Source organism: Paramormyrops kingsleyae, chromosome 13 (assembly GCF_048594095.1).
Source record: "Paramormyrops kingsleyae isolate MSU_618 chromosome 13, PKINGS_0.4, whole genome shotgun sequence".
In the NCBI taxonomy this organism is placed as follows: domain Eukaryota; kingdom Metazoa; phylum Chordata; class Actinopteri; order Osteoglossiformes; family Mormyridae; genus Paramormyrops; species Paramormyrops kingsleyae.
In genome coordinates, this window is record NC_132809.1 from 8,482,162 (window position 1) to 8,504,417 (window position 22,256).

Here is a 22,256-nt window from a genome sequence, read left to right on the forward strand (position 1 = left end):
ATATGTCCTTAGTGAAAACCATATGCATTTTCATATATATAATTCTCTCTCTCTCTCTCTCACTGACACACACACACACACACGTTATTTTAAAGATATACCAGACACTGCAATGACATTCATAAAGTGCCTTTTAATATTCAAACGTACAGTTTCAAAAGTTTTTTTTTTCCAATTCCATTTAAAGGATTTAATGCTTAAATCCAACATGTTAATTCAAATATTCACAAAAAATATACTTTGCAAAAGATCTTATATTTTTCAAAAAAATACAACCAGAACGTGCAGGTGACATAGGTGGACAGTGACAAGGACAAAGGAACAGCAAGTAAAATCTTAACATTTTAAAAATAGCAAAGAACAGCTCAACTGTTCCTGACAACAAAATAAATATTTTCCTCCATTTCTCAATAGAAAATTAAGTAATCAAGTCATCATTAAAACATAAAGGGCTCTGACATGAGAAATGTCTTCGGTTTCGATTTGTGTCCAACACAGATGCTCACGGCTGGGTTGCAGCCACGGGTCCAATACAGCACCCTCAGAACCGGACTTTGCATCGTCTTCTTATTCACGCTGGCGTCACTTACTAAGGTCCCAGTTTAAAACTGAACAAAATGAAAAGTTTGGATCTGCAAAGCAGCATTGAACTGTAGGACAGGGTGAATTTTTGGGTGCCCTAACCAGCGTAATACCGACTAACTATTCTATCTGACAAAGGTTAATCTTGTATATATGAACTGTGGAAACATCCCACTTTTTTTTTTTATAACATAAGGGCAAATAAAGGAGAAAAATTGTATAGCAGCAACAACATCAGGCAGATTAACACACCAGTTATGAATACAATCATAGCTTCAGACAGACAAGCTGAACCCACATTTTTACTCGACAAGCAGCAAATGTCGTTTTCGTCATGTGATGTACAAAACAACATTGTCCACTTAGACATTTTTCCCGCCAATTAGAAATGGACACAAAGAACCCATGAATTAAGACAATGGACATTCAAACATTTAAGTGACTCAAATTTTTAAAGTACTCTAGCTTTTTTTTTTTATTATTTTTAACATTAACTCTTAATATATCCAGTTACCCAGCAGTTTCTTATGCACCGTCAAACACATTCAGGTGTACCTTTGCTTATGCTTCACCTTATACAGTAACAGCTGGGGAATGGTTATTTTTAAACTAGTTCACCACCACCAACAGTCGCGATATTAAACAACATGCTGAAGACAAGAACAACATTTTGAAAACAATGGCACGAGATTTTTGCACAGTAATTCCGGATGCCTATGTAGACATTAAGTGCCTATTAAAGAGATGTCTTCTATGCCAAGGCGAGGAAATATTCCGTTAACAATAATGAATTTCAATGCATTTTGGAGATTAAAAAGGTATTTTTCCCCAATGGATCGTTATGCGAAGTATACAAGATTGTTCAAAGCTGCTTTAAGGTGCCGATTACAGTAATTTGCAGTATAAAAACCATACAGTTCTAAAAGTTTAGGTTGCTGAAATATGTAAGCATTAACATATTTAAAAATACTTAGTAATTCACTGTATTGTGTGTTTAAACATCGGAAACTACAATGCAAGCAGATCAGTTTAAATTTCGTTAAGTACTTGATCGATAACTTACCGGAACCAAAATGGCACGAGTTATTAAACGATTCAGATTTCGATCTCTTGCCCTATTGCACCACCTATTGGTAAAAAGCGGATGTCACGAAAAACTCACCGTCGCCGACGACATTAAATCCAAAGAGTAAAACCTAAACCCAACTTCCTTTAAGAGTCAAGTAAGTATGTAGGCCCGTTAATGTTATGACTGTAAAATCACTCGGTTTTCCGAGGCATGTTGGTCACTCAACTATGCTACGTGCTGGAAGAATACAGAGGGGATCAGCACTGAATGCTGCCAAGTACCGCTTCCCACCACAGCTAGGAGAACACATCCCTCAAACCCAGCTCTGTAAAGGGCAGCATCATTTAAAGTGTTTCATTGACTCCATATATACAAGTACATTTTCATAATCAAAAAATAAATAAATAGGCATATAGAATTTAATCCATAACCGATAAAATTCAAGGGGAATGAAAAATCACAAATGCATGCTGCATGACTCGTTACCCCAGTTTCTGGAGAACTCGTGCTGCATAGATCTGTGGATACTTTCTCGCCTGACTGGGAATGTGGGTGAAGGAACCTTGGTTTTCAAATGGGAGAGGATGGTGTTGGCTCATTTTAAACAGCTAGCACTGACATTTTAACATGTACCTTTTAACATTAGTGCCTTTCATCATAATTCAACCTCATACTGAGTGCTTTATTTCTATAAATAAAAATCACAACACATTATTCATGAATAATCAAAAAATCCCATTGTCCCATTTTTCACTCATTCACAATTTCTATTAGGCCAAATATTTTTGGACAGTTTTTGATATTTGTTCTTGTTTTTAGCTGCTATAGTTGACTTCTGGGGATTATGAAACTAGGGACTGTCCCAAAGCCACAATATGCTTCCAGGATACTAACTTCGCTCCTCCGGGACGCCAGCCATACTTACGGGATCACCGAGAACCTCCGGTGAGAAGGCGAGGAGTTCCACAAAAGGAGAGTGCATTCGTCTTATAAAACATTCCTTCATTGATGAGTTCATGCCCAGGAAGTCATGTTCTGCTTTTATTTGTCTGTTTCACTTATAAAAAGCTGTGCATCCCTCAAGGAAAAAAAATAATGACAGTAATAAAATATTCCTGTAGGAAAGAGTCCTGGAGCAGTTCTGGGACAGACAGCAGAGGGTCACTAGAGGGCAGCATTCCCCTATCTGCACAGGTCCACAGTCTCCAGTGGGGGTTTCCTCTTCTTGCGATCGCCCTTATGGGGGGTCTTAATGCTTGGGAGGGCGTTCAGCTGTCCTGTGCCCTGCTGCCCCTGAACGGTTTTGGAGGAAGTGGTCTGCAAAGCAGACAATTCACAAAGTCTGATCAACAAGCATAAGAACATGACTAGTCAGTGTGTTTGTGCATGGACGATCAAAGAGAGTAGTAATTCCAGGAGGGGGGGTTGCCTTACTTTGAAAGAGAAACAGGAGACCAGCTCCTTACTCAGTACACACAGCTCACACCACATGCTGCAAGTCTCACCTTGCTCTTCGTGGTGGAGCCCTTAGGGCTGCTGCAGGATTGGCTCTGTAAGGCCACACCCCCTGAAGTCTCCTTGTGCAAGCTGGAGCTCCGCCCCCCGAGCTGCTTTGCAGTCTTACATGGGGTCCCGTCCGAATCCTGCATACAACCAGTCATTGGTCAAAGGGGCACATGAAAACAAACACAATCAAAAAAACTGTAATTTTACAGAGAAACCACCCATCTACATGTTTTCAGGGAAGTATGTTCTATATTTTCACCCCATAAAACATACGTGATCACTCCAGCGTGAGGTAGAAGCAATATTAACAGTTGAATCAATGTAACAGATGTTTGCTACAGTAATTACCAAAGCCTTTGATTGGGTGTACATGACTACTAGCTGGGGTTGGGCTACTCACAGCATCACTGGAGCTGGATGTCGTGGAGGAGAACGAAGAAGGTGAGGAGGAGGAAGAAGGGGAAGACAAGGAGGATAAGGAGAGCAGGGAGGGAGGTGGGGAGGAGCTGCCGGAGAGCTTGGGACAGGACACGGCAGGAGGCGCAGGCGCTGCCTCTGCGAACAGGTTGTTGTTGCACTTGTCCAGCAGCATGACATCATTTCCTGTGGCAAAGGGCAAAGGGGAGAATAAATGAACCATCAGGGGGAGTCTGTGCTTCCGAGTCTCTGCCCAACACTTGGCTCTGGGTACCTTACCGTTAAAAGCGGGGTCTTTCTGAGAATGGAGTCCCCATTTCTCTGTGACCCATTCTCTGTATTCTACTATCTCCTGGGTGACCAGAATTATTCGGCCCAATATGCTGCTAAAACGAAGGGTTAGTGTTAGTCACGTAATTACAGAGCACGGCGACCTGATAGAAGCACCTGGGCCCACTGCCAGGGGGCGGCTCACCTCTCAGCCTCATTTTTGGGAGCGTACTTGTTGACAGAGGTCACGGCGTTGTGGAGTTTCACATAGGCGTAGTCAAAAGCCTGCTTCACCTGCATGGCACCGTATGAGCTTCGGCCAACGTCGTTGTCTGAGTGGAATCTCAACATTAACATACAAGCAAAAACGTGTCGAGATTCCCAGCTGCCTCAGGGTTATGGAATTATGATTCCGTCCTGCGGACTAGCGGGACGTTCACCTGGCTGCAGGGGATCCTCAATGTAGAGCATGGATGGCAGGTAACCGTCCAGCATGCTCCTCTGCACCTCATCCTTGGCCACGTAACTGCCGCCGTCCTTTATCCGGATGCCCGTCTTCAGGTAGTTGAACTGCCTGCCATAGAGCTCGAAGAATTTAATCAACATCTCCCCAATGTTGACGTTGGGGTCGCAGGCATCTTCCTGGTAGTGGAGCTAGAAGATACAAAGCGGGGGTTTCTCAAGATCTGACAATTCAGTTGCGAAGTTGGGACAGGAGGACGCGAAATGGCGCGAACGGGAGAGACACACCTGCAAGAAGCTGACGGCCATGAGGAAGAGGCTGTAGGACCCGATGCCACCTGTAAAAACTTCATTTAGGTCCCTTTGCAACAGGAACTGCTTCAGTACAAGCACCAGATGGGGGAGCACGGGATACGTCTGAAAGGACAAAGACACACCGTCAGGGAAGCAATGGAGCTCTACAGCGTGATCAGCCCGAGATACAAGCTATCAGTGAAGAGCAAAGACAAGAAAGACCACTGCTATGCTTCAAAACCTCTTCTGCTCAGCATAAGATGGCTGCCCCACCTTCTTGAAGTCCGTGATGAGCTGTGTAGCTTTTACGCCGTTCTGCATATTGAAGCTGATGTCCACTTTGACTCCAGTACATGAATCAGTCAGCTTGATGATGGGCACCTGAATGTTGGTGATAAGTTTTTATCAATACAAATGAGCATTTAATACAGAATTTGTGGCTGAGTAAACTAGGGTGGGGGGGGAGTGATTTCACATTAGGCGCTTTCACACTGCAGGAACGTTTCTGAGGAACCAGCACCCTTTTCCAGAACCAAGAACTTTTGGTGGGTTCACACCACAGGAACTCTGCACGATTGTAGTTCCTTTGAGGCAGTTCCGGAATCATTTTTTAGTACGTACTCCAGACTAGGTACTTTTCATTCAAATACAAACTACGGGGCCCATAAACATCACCGCCAACTTGGAAGTTATGCAAAAGTGTGGGGAAGAGAGGGAAAACTGAGCAGATGAAGTTATTTTTGTATTTCAATTACATTTAATGAATTTTTTTTTGCATGTGTCTCCATATTTCTGCATCGACACATTTCATCGATAACCAATATACTTTTGCGCTGGGTTTTTGGGGGGTGGGGGGTGGTGTACTTGTGAATTGTGTGTGAAGTTTACTTTTTGAATCTCCCATGCTTATTTAGCATAAAGGTCCCATTTCCTGTTGTGTGGTGTGAAAATGACATACGAATGTGGCCAGGAGCTACAAAAGTCCCCAGGTCAGACAGCACGAGAACTTGTAACCAGGGACCAGGTTCCATAACCTCGCCGTGAAAGTGGCTATTAACCCCATTCCTTCGATCAGTACTATGGATGGGGGGGCACGGCAATGCTTACCGTGGCCTTGTCCAGCACCTTGACAGAGTTCTCATCAGCCATGCGACTCTTACGCAGGGCCTCTTCCAAAGTCCAAAGGGGTAGGTTATCCCACATCCCGAACACCACCAGATCAATGTCACTGAGGAAAGCACGTCACGATATTATGTCACCAACACAGCGGGCTGCTCAGTGTCACACGCCGGGGAGAACGGCCAGTGTGGCAGCGGCATGGTAACTGGATCAGACTCCAGCAGAAATAAAACCCACGGGTGGATCCACCTACCTGCATTCCCTAAAATGTCTAATTAACAGTGGTTGGTATAAAAGAAGGGTACTAATGCTAAACAGTACAATGTTACATTACGAATAACAGCAGCAATAAAAACAGACTCACCTTGTTGGTAAATAGAGGCCAGTGCTAAAACTTCCAAACATCTGAAGCTGAAAAAACAGGGTTTAAAATTTCAGAATGACAGTTAATGGATCTCTGATAGCAGCAATATTACTAACAAACAATGAGAAAAATGATAAATGTAACAATAAAATATAATTTCAATAATAAAAGGGCTCATATCTGCTGGTTAATTGAGGAACACGTCCCCATCTTTACCACACTGAAGGCCCTGCTGGAAACATTTAGCCATGCTGGCCTCTAGTGGCCACTTGTGAATGCAGCAGCTTCATACCTCATTTACAGATTTCATTACCATATTCAAAAAGGACTGTCCAAAAAATATTATACACGACTAGAGCCTGGTTTGAATCATGCATAAATTAGCATGAAGTTTCCTGCATGTCATAAGGCGCTATCATAACACTGCTAATGTTGCTAGGAGAACTGACTGAATGCCAAAGATCTTAAATAACATCGTAGTTGAGTTACATGATACATACACATTACAAAATGATGATTAAAAAGGTGAGAAAAAGGGGAAACAACGAAGGAGAGTGAGAGAGGCTGCTCCCAGTTTGGCTTCAGTGAGGGCGTGGATACGGTTTCTGAAGAGAATCACAGGATTGGGCACACCGAGGGGCTTGGCAGGAGTGGGCCAATAGTAGAGGACATGGACATTTAGAGGGTGGGACAGAGGCTAATGCTGCCCTTGAAGCACAAGGCGCCTTGGTGGCCAAACTAAGCAGTGTTTGAGGGGCGGGGACCAAGCTTATCTGCTGGCCAGCTCAAAGTCAACAGGGACTGGGCCACCAGGGAGATCGCCTCACAATAGGGCAGAGGAAGGAAAGGGCAAGTATGACAGAGGGCACCGATAAGACAGCTGCTGGGCTTACAGTGCAAAATTTCCATCACCAGCGCTAACATGCATTATTAGGAGACTTGCCCCATTTCCTCAACCTGTTACATTTCTGGTTAATCATCAGAAGAAAGAGTTTGCAGTCTCGTATGTCCCGATTCGCTGAGCCAGACGGCTCTGGGCTTTTACCTCTGCTGCTGGCCACAGGGCTTTGATGACTCTCTCAATCCTGTCCACCACCTCCTTCCTCATCCGCTCTTCCTCTGGTCTTGGGGACATGTACTCATAGAAGTCGATGATCTCCTCGTGGAGCCTGCATGGAATGAGGAAGTGATGAAAAGGAAAATGCACAGCTTGAATGGTAGATGGCATTCTGGGTAAACACTCAAGAGCTAACCACACAAGACCAAACGGCCTCTCTCACTCTTGCTCAATGACGTGCACAGCAGGACTGCACTGATCCGAGCCTGGGGGGCCACCGTGTGTGTGGTGTTCCCCAATCAACCTCAGATCTTAATGACTTCATTAATTAAATAGCTCTTTGCCTAATTATGTATTTTAATTAGTACCAGACTGTTTAAATCTAAAAATCTAAGAGCTGTACAAGAAACCAGAGCTGGGAAATTTCCCAGCCCCAAACTTGCTAGACCAGCCAGTATTTTACCTGTTTGAGGGCATCATAGTGCAGTAAGCCCCTCAAGCAGTCCGTAAAATTTACCTTTTCAAAATGACCTGGGGCACTTGTCTCTAATTCCTAGTAATAAAACTTAAAGAAATAAAGCATTTTTAACTAAAGACCTTATGCAGTGCTTTGCCTGTGCTCCTGATTATAGTTTATTCACTGTCTGGCAAAACCACCACTGTGCATATCAAACACAGTAATGCTCTTTAGTTCTGCCTGAGTCATTGTTGACATAAGGAATGTTCTTAGGCGATGTAATGCCGGGGAAATGGAAACTGTTCAGGTGTGCATGTTCAGGTGTGCATGTTCAGGTGTGCTGGCACTGATATACCAGAATAAAACTCAGAATAAAAGCCAACAAAAGAATGCCCCTTGTGAACATTAAAGCGCTTCTCTCATTGTGTCCCTTGGGTAACGATAAGCATTTTGAGGTGGCTTCCTGTGACAGTCTTCTAAAAAGCACAATGCTGTCATTTTAACAGGCGAATCTATTTACCCACAAGCTTCACGCTGATTACAATTCCAAACACTTTCATGGAGCACCGCCTGTCAAACAGTCAAACTTCTTAAAGATCCTAACTTAAGATGAAAAAAAAGCTACTCAAAGTTAAACGATAAGCAGCTAGTCAGCAGAATTACAGTTAAAGGCCAGTCTGATAAGGCAGATGCGGACCAGCAGCACACACACACACACACAGACACACACACACACACACGGCTTTGCTGTTGAAGGGTCTATTTCACAATGTTTTAATTTCTTTATGAATGACTGAAAGACTAGAGTTTGAAGTTCACAGCGGTTTTTTTGCACTTTAACATTAATGTTAGAGAAACCATAGCGTCCAGGGGTCCAGACTGTGACCATTTATTTGCATTTAAGGAAACAGCACGACTAAATTTTATAACTAGGCTCACCAGAGCAACTGTTCTAAATTTTTAAGAACCAGGAATTTGATAAGTTCCACTTATTGATGCCTACACACACATTTTTCATCAACTATATAAGGGTTAATGCATGACAACTTGTTTACACATTTGTACTTTGAAGTGTTTTCATGTTTACGAACTGAAAACGCATTTATTAGTAGAAGTACTACTTAGGCTTGGGCAGTATAATGGCAGCACAGCATACTGTGGTATTTTTTTGACGAGTGTTTCTTGGGGCATTTCAAAATACTGGGACGGTTGCATTTTGAAATACAGACTAAATACCGTATACGTTAGTGTAATGCCTGGATAGTAGCAAACACGAAATATCACCTACTACTGTTAAATATTTTGGTTATACATGACCCAAGCCAGTCTAACTCGAAAATACTCTGCTGTGAAGACATAACCCAGTTGTTAGTTTGGAAATTGCCTGCTGCTAAAGCCAAAGGCCAGTCTATGTACAAACATGTATGCCAAATGTGTAATGGCCGTAGTTTAAGTGAGTATTATACATTTTTAAATGCACGACTGCAGAGGGAAAGTGTGTGTTTGTGTGGGTTTGCATAGATAACATTTGAGGACCAAATTGTCCCCAAAGTGTAGTAAAACCTGAAATTTCCCTACTTTTGGGGACATCTTTTGAGGTCCCCATTTGGATAACCTCAGTTTTATTAAATAAAAAAAAAAACTGTGAATGCAATCAAAAAAGTATAAATGCCAAAAGTCTTGTATTTGGGTTGGTTACTTATGGTTAAGGTTAGGGATGGGTAGGGGTCAAGGGTGTCGTGATTGGGATTAGGGTGTTGCCGATAGAAATGAATGGACGATCCCCATTTAGATAGGTACACCAACTTCCGACATCCAAGATTCAGAGTGTGGTTGTTAACCTTATTTATCTTGTTTTTGTTTTAGGAAAATAGGGAAGATATTGAACAACCTTTCACAATCTTTGCATTTTGCTTTCTATTCACATTTGGGATCTTTAGTCAACCAGTTACAATATTTGTGATTAGCAAGCCAAGCAGGTGAAGACTTGCATTTCCTCCACACTCGCTATTACAAATTCAAGGTTGTCTACATTAATATTTCTTGCTGGAGATTAATCAAGCATGCACCCCACTGATACACCCACATTCCTTGGTTTCAGACGTGCTCATTGTGCACATTCTGGTGCTGACAAGCAGCTCACACATCAGTGATTCAAATCAAAAAACAGCCTGGAAACACCAAAGTACTTTTTCCTTTTTCCACACTACCCAGAGTTGGTAAACACCAAAATAAAGGTCCATACTGTTCCAAACTGCATAGAAACCTATGGATCTGAATCTGATCTTGCTCTCTCTGTTTTACAGCAATATCCCATATATACCAGTATATCCGAAGCCTTTTATCCATAACAACACAGGGTATTGATTTAAGAGCACAGTTTAAGCCCCACTGCTGCTCCAACCGACATCAGTGTGACGGGCCGGGCACACGCTCAGTTGGACGGGGCAGGTCACATGGTGGCTGCGGCTGAGGTGGAGACGGGCTTCAACTATGCAGGGCTTCGCGCCAGGCGACCGGTTTCCCCACACAGGGCGACATGACCAGATGCGCAGATAACTGCGGAGGTTTTGAGGGAGCTGACATGACAAGAAGGAGCGATTAGCAACAGTAGGAGGCTAAGAAATTCAACGAGAAGAAAATTAAGTGTAGACAACCGACAGCACTTGGCCATTTATATGGCCGGCTAATGTTCAGATCAGTTATCAAACAGATGCTTGTGGAATCATATCATATCATACAGGAAGACAAACCCCAGTAGGAAGAAGGGAAGGAAGAAGTGGGGGGGGGTCACTAAGCTTCTGTGAAACTGTGACCTAAATGAACTCACTGAAAGCTCTTTTCTAGAGGCTTAAATATCAGCACCAAGACGGTATCCTGTCAGACCCCAGAATCTGCTCCGTTCAAGCCGCCCCCACACCCCCTGTGACACACCCGTGCGGGGAGGGTAACTGCAGGGTGGGGCTTCAGTCACAGGCTGACACAATGAGCAGAGAGGCAGGCTCTGTGCAAACCTGCCCGCGGAGCCACACCAGACGGCAAGGTGTCCGGGCACACCCTCCTTCGTGGGGGTGGGAGCCCTCACTCAATTACAAAAGCAGAAGCAAAAAAAAAAAAAAGATGCTTAAAGTCAGTCTGTCCAAATTACTGATTTTCCCACAAAAAAAAATGGACAGACTCTTGAAAGCACACCTCAGATCTCCAACCTTGGGTGACTATCGTACTGTGACTATCGTACTGTGACTATCGTACAAGCTGTCTGGAGGGCATCAGTTAGTTATGGTAACTTTTAATGCCATGCTAGCACCATATATAGCAGGGGTATTTTCATGAGCTAGTAGTGCAATCATCCCATTCACTTTGCCACACACTCATTGCATATCCATTCAACATAAGCTGAAAGTTACATGGAGTCAGTGAAAACAAAGTAGTGTACAAAGCGAGCGCCATTTTAGCAACCATATCTGCTTATTCATTACCAGGCAATGATTGTCAGGGTGAACACATGCAAGTAAAGGCTGTTTTAAATGGCAGGTTTGTTTAACTAGATTATTTGAAGATCAGAGGATGCCCCCCACCCTCTAAAAAACAACAATGTAAATATTTGACTTCTCGATCACTTGTCTTTCATCCCAACACCTGTTAAGATGTGTGGATAGACACAGGATTGCACCTGTGGTCATAACATCACCACAGTCAACATCCACGGTACAATGTGTTGAAACATATGGAACGGGTGGCAACTCTAGGTTTAAAATTGTATTAAACAACAGTTGTTGTTTAATACAACATCTTCTGTACATTAATGCACCCCTACCAAGCCGTTCGGAGAAGAACAAGAAACTGGTCAATCATGACAAAGGGGGTGAGAAAAATAGCTAAACTGTCATCCTTTCTATTCTGCAAAGCAGCTTTTAGGAGAAACAAAAGCACAACAAAGAGCTGTTACCCTTAAGTTTCATTTCACTGGCAAACAGCTCCGACAAAGAGCTCCGGAGAAACCAGGCTACTTTCAGTTTTGTTTCTCCTCCCGGCCCTCCCCAAGAGGTCAATAACCAACTGGGACATGCCTCTATTACATACAGATAAAATACAGATAGATAGAAAGAACAATATCAAACATCAGGCAGACCAAACAATAACAAAATGAAAGTCAGGCATGGGGTAACTCAAATCGGCAAACATTCATGAGCAAAAACAAATCTTCTTATGTCTGCCAGCAGAAGAACATGGCATAACTGAAGAGACTCCCAGGAACCTCTAGCATGACTATGCAGATCAGTTTCCTACTTTCACAGAGCACAAACTGCTGACTGAAGGCTCAGTGCCAGAGGTGAATGGGTTTATTTCACGCCAAGAAGTTTTTGTAATTAAATGCACAACCTTTTGGTAAGGTACGGGGCATTCAAATTGTCTCTGATGAGGACAAGGAAGCTTTATATGATAAGAGATGCCCCACTGCTGGCTCACTTCATGCTACAATTGTATGGAGTCACACAGGAATTACTTTATCAAGCTGTACAATAGGAACACAGGTGTACCTGCCCATGTGCTGTAAGGCAAACAGAAGATAACCTAGCACACACTGCTTCATAGATCACCACATTACGGCGTGGTAGCTGAGCGGGTTAGGACTGTGTGTCCGTGATCAGAAGATCGCTTGTTCGAAGCTTGAGGCCAGCAGACTGATGCTGTTGGGGCCTCTCTCGGGGACCCCAACCCCCACACTAACTGACCCTGTGCTGTGACCCCCAATCTTGCTCTCACCTCTGAATGCGTCTCATGGAGAACAAGACAGGACAGGCAAATATAGAATTTGCCTGTCCTGGGATATAGGATGAATATAGGATGAATAAAGAACCACGATTCTATTGTTCGCACTTTCAGCAGTTTTCTTTCAGCTCCCCTGCAGTATGTGAACCATGGTACTGAGCAGATGACTGCTTCATTTTAGTTAATTGAATGTTTGTTGTTTATGCCCCTTAACTTTCAGAGTTACATCGACAAATACATCAAACTCTGATGGCCTTCTTAAAGTATATTCATTGTTGTGATCGTTAAGGTGACAAATGAAGTTTTAGATGCATCCTCTGGCACTACAAACTATGAAAAGAGTACGGACTAAATAGTAATTTTCTATGACTTCTATAGCTAAAGAATGCATTTTAATTTTTCCAGTAACTGAAATGTTCCTTGATGCACAATAACCCCCTCATCACATTCAATGTACATAGAAAAAATTACTGTAATGCTGTAATGCATTTTCAAGTGAATAATGCTGAATTGAAATGAAACATTAATGCTGCAACTGCTGTAAGCTGTTATTTTCCTGACAGACCAGTAGGAGGTGCCGAAATGGGAGCCAGGTGGGATACGTCGATGGGACACAAAACACCAGATTTATTAGGAACAGTGTTTCCGAGGGTTTACAGGGACTTTATCTATGCAAAATGAGAGAGGGGGTAAAGGAGACTCTCTGGTGAGAAAGGGAAATACCGAAGGAGCATGTGGAATAATACAGCAAACCACACAGGGACAGACATCCTGAATCAGAGTCCAGTATCTAGACAGAAAAGAGAATGTAGACGTAAAATGAATGAACAGGTACAGCACCTACTCACAGACTCTCTCCCCCAAGACTGCCACACCCCAGCCTTCTCACAACATGCACATCAATAAAAAAATACAGTAGTGGGTGTGTTCTTGTTAATCTGTATTTCTTTCCATAAGACAGTCTCTGACATGTTGCCCCTTGTTCCTATTACTAACTACAAACTTCTCCTGCACAGCGGATCAAAACTACCTCCAACAGCCACACTACAGACTCAACAGGGCCTGTGCATTGGTACAGCCTATTACACACATCATTTCATTTAGCATCGACTTCACAATGGATAATGATGAACTGTTAAGTGGTAACACTCCCCTGGTAATCCAGTCTCAAAGCCTCATTCCGCACAGACGCATGGGGAAAAACAATCCATTTAAGGAAAGGTGGTCATATTCAGCTGAGGTGCAGGTGAGGAGTGAGTGGAAGGAGATAACGGTTATACCGAGGATGCCCGATTACGACCAGGCGACAGGGTAACATTTACAAAACCCTCAGCCAACGGTCAGGCTCACGAAGGTGTTCAGCAGTCGAGACGGACGCGCATGTGAGTCAGCCAAAGTTGCAAACATGGGCAGGCACGTGTCACGAGCCCTTGTGAAGTCAGCCTATTCCTCGTGTTTGGAGAGGAATGCGTGAGCGTTTTTTCACCCCCTCCCCCTCTCGCAGCTGAACAGTCGCGGCTCCTTTCTAGGGCTCTTAAAGTTGACGCAGCGCAAACAGTAGGGCGACGGCGCCAGCGGGAATGCCTGAGAAATGCCAGAGCAGCACCATCACGTTTCCCAAGTGGTACCCCCGGGCACAGAGCCAGCAAGGCTGAACGAGACTCAGAAATGGCATGGAAGGGGATCTCCCTGGGTGTAAGCAGGTTAGCCAGGCCATTTATATATATATAAAAAAACACGCATTTACAGGCCTACGTCAAAGAAAGGGGAATCCTGGTTTGGAAGAGCAACGGGGAGTCACTGCACTGCGTGCCCTGATGAAAGGCACAACACATTTACCTTTCCCCTGTATTCTCAGCCAGCATGTGGCAGACAGGTGCCAACATACAGCTGGGCAGGAAGGGAAGCTGCCAGAGCGGGACCCAGGGAACCAGAGCCTAACCCCCCCCATCCACTCTGTTCTCTGGTCACGGCTGTCACTCGCACAAGCGCAAACCCTGCAGAGCCAACATCATATTACAAGGTCACTGCCTCCTCTGTGCGCTCAGCTCAGCGTCTCGACCAATTTCCACGTGACATGGGTCTGTGCCATCGAACAACTCACGTCCAGCCCACGTCCCTCCCCGTCCCTCCCCCCCTATCATCACCTTCCTGCGTACCATAACATCCTGGGCTTGCAGATATTGAAGTGTACTGCCATAACAAGCTTAAATAACACGATGCTTACTCAGAATACACCAGGGCCCGCCAGTGTCCCCAGCTGTTGTTTCTGCTCCAGCAGGGGAGACTGCCTGCATGTGTCCAGCACCCTTACGCTTAATTTCATCTCTCTTACTGCCATGAATGACCAGAGAGGGCGCGGTGGCTGAGTGGGTCATAGTGTGGTCTCGCACCTCCCAGTTCACAGGTTTGGATCCTGCCATGATTCTGAGGTTCCAGAGCAAGTTCAAGGTTTAGGTTACACCAGAAAAGCAAAAGCTGCATTTTCAAAACACCACTGGAAAGCTACAAGTGTAGCCGTACGTGGAGCTCAATCAGCAGGTGCACTATTGTGGGGGGGGGGGGGGCGGCAGGTTACACAAACGACTCGCCCAGGAGGCGACTGTGTGTGTGTTACTGTTTGGGGGAGTTGGGGGGGGGGGGGGGGGGCTACCACTGGCTGCTCGACTGTGGAAATCGCAGGGCTGCTTTCCGAGATAAGAAAAAGACGCAACAGAGAAAAAAACAGCAGAACAGTGATGCTCGACATGAGGGGAAGAAAGCAGGCAAAACACCTTCATTATTGTGTAAAGGGATGCTGGCACAAGGTGCACTAAAATAGTCCATCTATGTGGGTAGTACAACTGAGTCATTTACTCAGGAACACAAAAAGGAACCTCAGTTTGATTGGACATTAAAAAGCAAAATTTCAAATCCGGTCCTCAGGGACCCCTAGACAGTCCTCATTCTTTCTACCAGGAGGTGGAAGGGAGCAGAACTGTGTACTATCTGGGGGTCCTCAAGCACTGGATGGGGAATTACTGGTGTAAATGATGATGAGGCTTTGAATTATCATCCATCCCATGGAGCCATCTTTCAACCACTGATCATGGTGAGGATCGCAGGGAGGCCTGAAGACTCTCCCAGAAACCACAGAGCACAAAATAAGGATACTTCCTGGATAGGATGCCCATTATATTTTACAGGCCAAGCAATGTTGGAAGCCTTCAATGCTGAGGTCTTTATCATAAGTCATTACCGCAAGACAAACTCTAAACTGAATTTTCACAGCTGTAGGCACAATTTTTGCCTATAGTTGTAACGGACTTAATGCTGGTTTATGCCGTTGCAGAAATTTAACAGGGGGATCCATGGCTGTTGAGACATATACCTAATAAGCAGGCACATAAGCAGCTGTATAGCATTGCTTAAGATGTATGTACACTCACCTAAAGGATTATTAGGAACTAGGGATGCTCCTTTTGACCGTTTAACCGTTAACCGAAATAATTAATTTTGACCGAATATTACTATCAGTTAAACGGTTTAAAATGTTTTTATATATATTTTAATTATTAGTAGTAGTATGAAGTTTTGTGGCATCTCAGCTGAAGATCGCTTTTCACGTTCTAAATACACTGGGTTTGAATCGGCGACTGTGATTACAGGCACACAGGCTTAGCCCACTGAGCCATGAACACAGGTACGAGCTTTGCTGCTGAAAATGGAAACATTGGCGCAAAGCTTCAGCGGCAGAGACGTATCCGTGTGCTATATTGTAGCCGATCGGTGTAAACACTACCCAGACATGTGCTCTTGTTTTATTTCGGTTACAATGGGCGTATTCACATATTTCTTTATCCAATACTAACTGTCGGATTATCATGTTGTTATCATGCAAATAGCGCAATTTGCAAGTGGGTGGGCGATCAGAGCTGCTTCGAGACGCAGACGCTTAAGTCAGTCACTCTTGTTCTTTCTATTCGTATCACGAAGCTATAAAAATATATTTAGTTTCTACCTATATATATTATATTATATATATAAGTAGACCGTCCAAGGTTTCTGAGGGTGTTTTTTAAATGTGTATATGATAAAACCTCGCAGAGTTATTTAAATGGTTTGGCGAAATTTCTGTCAGATCCCGCCGGCGGGACCGCCGACCCCAGAGGAATTTAATATTCTAATCTAATCAGTTAACGGTTAATGTTCGGTTAACGAACGGCGGTTGTCGGTTGGGAAAATTAATCGAAATGAGCATCCCTATTAGGAACACCTGTTCAATTTCTCATTAATGCAATTATCTAATCAACCAATCACATGGCAGTTGCTTCAATGCATTTAGGGGTGTGGTCCTGGTCAAGACAATCTCCTGAACTCCAAACTGAATGTCAGAATGGGAAAGAAAGGTGATTTAAGCAATTTTGAGCGTGGCATGGTTGTTGGTGCCAGACGGGCCGGTCTGAGTATTTCACAATCTGCTCAGTTACTGGGATTTTCACGCACAACCATTTCTAGGGTTTACAAAGAATGGTGTGCAAAGGGAAAAACATCCAGTATGCGGCAGTTCTGTGGGCGAAAATGCCTTGTTGATGCTAGAGGTCAGAGGAGAATGGGCCGACTGATTCAAGCTGATAGAAGAGCAACTTTGACTGAAATAACCACTCGTTACAACCGAGGTATGCAGCAAAGCATTTGTGAAGCCACAACACGCACAACCTGTGGCGGATGGGCTACAACAGCAGAAGACCCCACCGGGTACCACTCATCTCCACTACAGATAGGAAAAAGAGGCTACGATTTGCACGAGCTCACCAAAATTGGACATGTTGCCTGGTCTGATGAGTCTCGATTTCTGTTGAGACATTCAAATGGTAGAGTCAGAATTTGGCTTAAACAGAATGAGAACATGGATCCATCATGCCTTGTTACCACTGTGCAGGTTGGTGGTGGTGGTGTAATGGTGTGGGGGATGTTTTCTTGGCACACTTTAGGCCCCTTAGTGCCAATTGGGCATCGTTTAAATGCCACGGCCTACCTGAGCATTGTTTCTGACCATGTCCATCCCTTTATGACCACCATGTACCCATCCTCTGATGGCTACTTCCAGCAGGATAATGCACCATGTCACAAAGCTCGAATCATTTCAAATTGGTTTCTTGAACATGACAATGAGTTCACTGTACTAAAATGGCCCCCACAGTCACCAGATCTCAACCCAATAGAGCATCTTTGGGATGTGGTGAAACGGGAGCTTCGTGCCCTGGATGTGCATGAGTGTATATTAAAGATCTGCCATTCTAAACAATGGTGATGATCATTTGCTTTTGCTACAGCAAACTTATGCTCATCCACGAGAGTGGACTCAGTATTAGTGATCGTCCATACCACAATTTGACATAAATTGAACCCAGAAATATTTTGAAAACACTCAGTTTACCAATAACAAATCAAGACTCCAGTTATCATGTGGGAAATGGTTTTCTATCCCGATTTCTGTACAGTATTTATGTTATTCAAATATGTCAGGAAACAAGAACAAGATTTTCTTGGGAGACCAAGCACAGCGACACAGCATTTCCACACGCATGTACCCACATATACGTCACGGTTGGAGACCGGCGCCCAATCCAATTCCTGCTGGGAGACATCATCTCTCCATGTATGTAAGCTATGTAAAAGCGTGCGGTTTACAACTGAACTCTTCAGTAAAACATCCATAAACATCTAGTCCAATTATTCCAGAAGGACAATGTGAGAGGTTCAAGCTTCATTATGTCAATCTTACAGCAGACAGATACGTCACAACAAAAAAGACAATAGTATTTTTATCCTGATTATCTCTTTCATATTCACCACATTCATATTTGAGAAAGCAAAAGCACAATACCTTAGTCTCTCATCTTTCCTTGCAGAAATAGCTGCGAGACTGAATGAAGCTACCTATGAATGGAGAAGACCCCACCATCTCAGTCCCATGTACAACCGCACAAGCTCCCAGCCATCAGGAGATGCCACCAAGAGTAGACTGTACATCTGGATCGAACCCTGGTCTCCCACAGGAGTCCCTCCTTCTGCTACTACATGTGGATCACCACAGCAGAAACACCCCCAACTCAATGGTTTTAAATTGACACTGGGGGGAAAATGACATCCTTACACCCACAACTGCAACATGATTGGACTGAAAACAGAGCCAGGTGAGAATTCTAATACACTGGGTGTCGTGTTGACCACCAGAGCAGGATGTGACATCGAAAACCAAACACAACGGGTATTAAGTTTCCACACAAGGACGGTGCTGCTCCTTCAGTAAGTTGGCTCTAAATGGGTGCGGGTGGGGGGGCTGGCCTCCCATAGGTGACTCCACAAAGACTTGAGATCAGGTTACACTACAGGAAAGGGCCGGGTTTGTTTTGGAGGATGAGGCCAAGCCACTGAAGCCACGCCGGACGGGCCCAGCGACGCCTGCACCCAGCAGCTATCGACAATGTGGAAAAAGAAAAACAGACCAACAATGTCTGCCATCCCTGTTATACCCCGAGAAGGCCACATGGCATGCCAGTGTAAACAGAAACACCAAACTAAACTAAAAAGAAAAAAAAAAAAACCTACTCACATTTTCCACGATATAACCTGCAAAGGATCATTCAGAAAAAAATACATAGGACCATATTTAAATTTAAATGTTAGCAATGAGAAGTGAACTGCATGTGATCTGATATTTAAAAAAAAAAAAAAAAAACAGCAAATGAGAAATAACTCCTAATTAGGGAGCATCACAGCCTCGTCTGAAAGCAAACAGGACAGATTACACAAAACAGCAAGGCCACTGAGCTACATCTTGCAGGACACACCCAGTGAAAAGTCTTGACACACAGGCTTGGCTAATCACATAATTAACAATGTATTAACAGTTGGGGGAGGACAGGATATTAATGAAACAGGGAGCATCCACCTCCTAGTCTAGCAGAACAGCTGCCCTCATCTTATATGTATGGGGGGTGGAGAGCTGTAATCAGGTAAGCGTTCATACGAACAGTGTGTCTTGGCTGTCAGCGAGATCACCAGGACAAACCTCGCGCTCTGCTGTAGGCCCTGCAAGTCGCTAGGCCTCCCCGCTACACGTAGAGCGTCTTGGGAATCTGGAAACGGTCTGCGTCCAACGCACTCGGCACCTCAAGTGGTAACTGTACAATATGCATGCTGCAACTGAGATGGGAATTTTTTGAGCCCAGGAAGCTCAGTTCAGTCATTCCCAGCAAAAGCAGGGGCAGCACCCAGTGTTACATAAATCAAATACAGATGTTGTGTGAATCTCCCATGTTCACAAGAACAAAGTTTCTCATGGGAAAAAAAGGCTTCAGTGAAACACAAGCTATACCAGAGTTTGCACTGTATATCAACACTACAGGTTACTAAGGTACTGGAACAATGATTAATATGAGGTGGGGTTCTCACCCATAAAGGCCCGACTGGGGAACACCTGATGCACTGAAGCAGTGTAATGCCTTTCAGACAAACTGACAACATACTCAGAAACTCACCCACTGAGTGTCCCCGTGTGAACCTGTCTGAACTACATTCTGACTTGTGCTTTTCCGTGCAGCGATTTATTACACCCATGGAGGACAGAGGAACGCATCACAAGCCCTCTGATCGACAGGACCAGCGACCTCAGCGTAAATTCCTTCAGGGACTGACAGAAGGAACCTTCTGTGACAGTGAGTAAGAACGGCCCTCCCAGTTCACATTTCTCCCATGGAGGTGTCGCTTGTGCGCAGCACCCTGAGTCATGAGACGACGAGTAAACACCAAGGGAGTGACAGCACAGGATGCCTTTCCACCAGAGGCTAGCAAGAATGTCATGATCCCCCCCCCCCAAAAAAAATGTAGGAAGACCTCAACAGGACCCTGACAGATATGGGAGAGATACTAACAGCAATAAGTGAATGACCATAAGAACAGCAGGAAAGACCTAGCTACAACACAAGGCCAGCTACTGACTTCTTCAGAAATAAAGAAACTAAATAAAGGATAATTATTTACCACGGTATTTTTTTCCCCTACCACAAACGCTTATCCAACATACAGTGTTTACACTTGTGCAACTACATAGGAGCTGTTCTGGATAGTTATGCTGCTGGTTAAGTACATCTGGTTCATCGAGGTCTCTAACGAAGCCTTACTAAATGTCTTTTTGAAAAACTCGTCCTAAAACCCTGGGCAGAAGTAAAGGCTTCCCAGCTGAATTTTCCCATGTACAATTACCATTAACCTTGCCATACGCCCTCAGACGTTCGCCCAAAATAGACTAGGAGTACAATTATAAAACCTTAAATGACTACATGTATGATGCATACTACATTATCTTAACGAAATTACAGTAGGATCGGTTGAACGACTCCTACATTTTGCATTATACAACAGCGGGTCTCCGTGTCTGTATAACTTTCAGCTGTCTGGCCATTTAAAACGGAAGGAGCCCATTTAAACCGCTGCTCAATATCGCAAAGCACCGCAAAGCTTTCGATAACCCACAATTTTACCAACTTTACCATGCGTGCGTGAAACACACCCAGCAGGGGTGATGATCCGGACCTTTAATCAGCCTGCATTTCTGACCGTATGTGACTGATCCATCCCCACGGTACTTCCGATGGCTTCTTTACACACCATCCATAGCGACCGTACAACGAACAACTTGGCTGATTTGCGACGAGACAGGTCGCCCTATAAAACAGCAGCTATTCAAACCCAACGGGGGGGGGGGACCTACGGCTGGAGCCTGTAAAACTGCTATTTAACTCCTGCTAAAGTGATAAACGGCGATTACTGGAGTCAAATAAACCGTCTGTGCAATGCGAGCGCCCTGGGGTGAGGCGGCGTAAACCTACCCGGCTGTCCGGCTGACATTTTTACAACGCAGGGTGCAGGAGACGACAGCGATGACCGTAACCAAAGACACAATCACGGAGCTGGTTAACTGTCACTCGGCTCATCTCGCTGCCCACATCAACTGCTGCGCTCGGCCATAATAAGCAAAGCTGTCGATCGCGCCGTGCAGCTCCGACCCGGATCCGCCAACATACCCCTGAACGCCTTCTGAGTAGTTCCTGGTCTTCCACGGCGTCCCCGTGTAGCCGTCCTCGGCGGATCCAGCGAACGGGTTGTCGCCGGTGCTCAACCCGATGGTACCCGCCTCGCTGTCCCTCCTCCTTTTACTCCGATGGCTGAGGTACCGATCACCCCTCAGGGCGCCCAGGATCCCGTCGGTGCCCTCGGCGGCGTCTCTCCCCGCTGCCCAGCTGTCGCGGTTGTCGTAGGGCTCCAGAGGTATAAAGTCCCGGCGCTCCGCGAAGTGGCCCTCGGCCCCCGGGTCAGACATCCCCTGGCTCCCGGCCCCGCTCTTCTCGGTTTCGTTTTCCTCGCCTCCGTTCTCCCCTGGAATCGTACTCGGCGTACTGTGACCGGCGTTATGGTTGTTAGTAAAGTAGAGGCTGCCCAGACTTTGCGTTGTTTTCCAGATTTGCATCCACAGTCTGTTAGTGGTTCCGAGCTGTCGTGGCTGAAACCAGTCGACCGTCGGATCCATCAAGCGGTACCGCTCGCAGACCCCCGGGCGAAGCTCGCTTCGCAGCCACACGCTCCGCTTTTCCCACCGTATACAGTAGAGCGTAAACAAATCTGAATTAAAAAAAATAATCTACATACAGACGCACTGTATCCGTAACTAACACACAATTTAAAAATAAAACAGCAAAAATTAAAAATGCCAGTGAGTGCCAGGACAGAAGTTGAACGTGACAGATGAGCGAGGCAGACGCGAGCCCGCTGGCTGTCGTGTGAATGTGAGCCGTCTTCGGCTCGCTCCTTCAATGGCGGACCGCACAGTAACACTGCGCAG

The 22,256-nt window shown here is 44.8% G+C and overlaps 1 protein-coding gene across 2 annotated transcripts; it reads right to left on the reverse strand.

The window, feature by feature from the left end:
• Positions 1 to 113: 113 nt before the first annotated feature.
• Positions 114 to 22,256, reverse strand: LOC111848222 (terminal nucleotidyltransferase 4B). 2 transcript variants are annotated; one of them, XM_023820062.2, is made up of 12 exons: positions 21,442 to 22,256; positions 7,129 to 7,252; positions 6,084 to 6,130; positions 5,708 to 5,828; positions 4,874 to 4,981; positions 4,595 to 4,723; positions 4,285 to 4,498; positions 4,050 to 4,176; positions 3,854 to 3,957; positions 3,558 to 3,760; positions 3,157 to 3,294; positions 114 to 2,968 (listed from the first exon to the last, which is right to left on the reverse strand). In XM_023820062.2, exons 1-12 carry the CDS (start codon positions 21,942 to 21,944, stop codon positions 2,834 to 2,836), a joined length of 1,953 nt encoding a protein of 650 aa, XP_023675830.1. In that variant the 5' UTR covers positions 21,945 to 22,256; the 3' UTR covers positions 114 to 2,833. The 2 variants fall into 2 exon arrangements, with proteins under 2 accessions (XP_023675830.1, XP_023675829.1); XM_023820061.2 differs by having other exon boundaries at positions 3,854 to 3,960.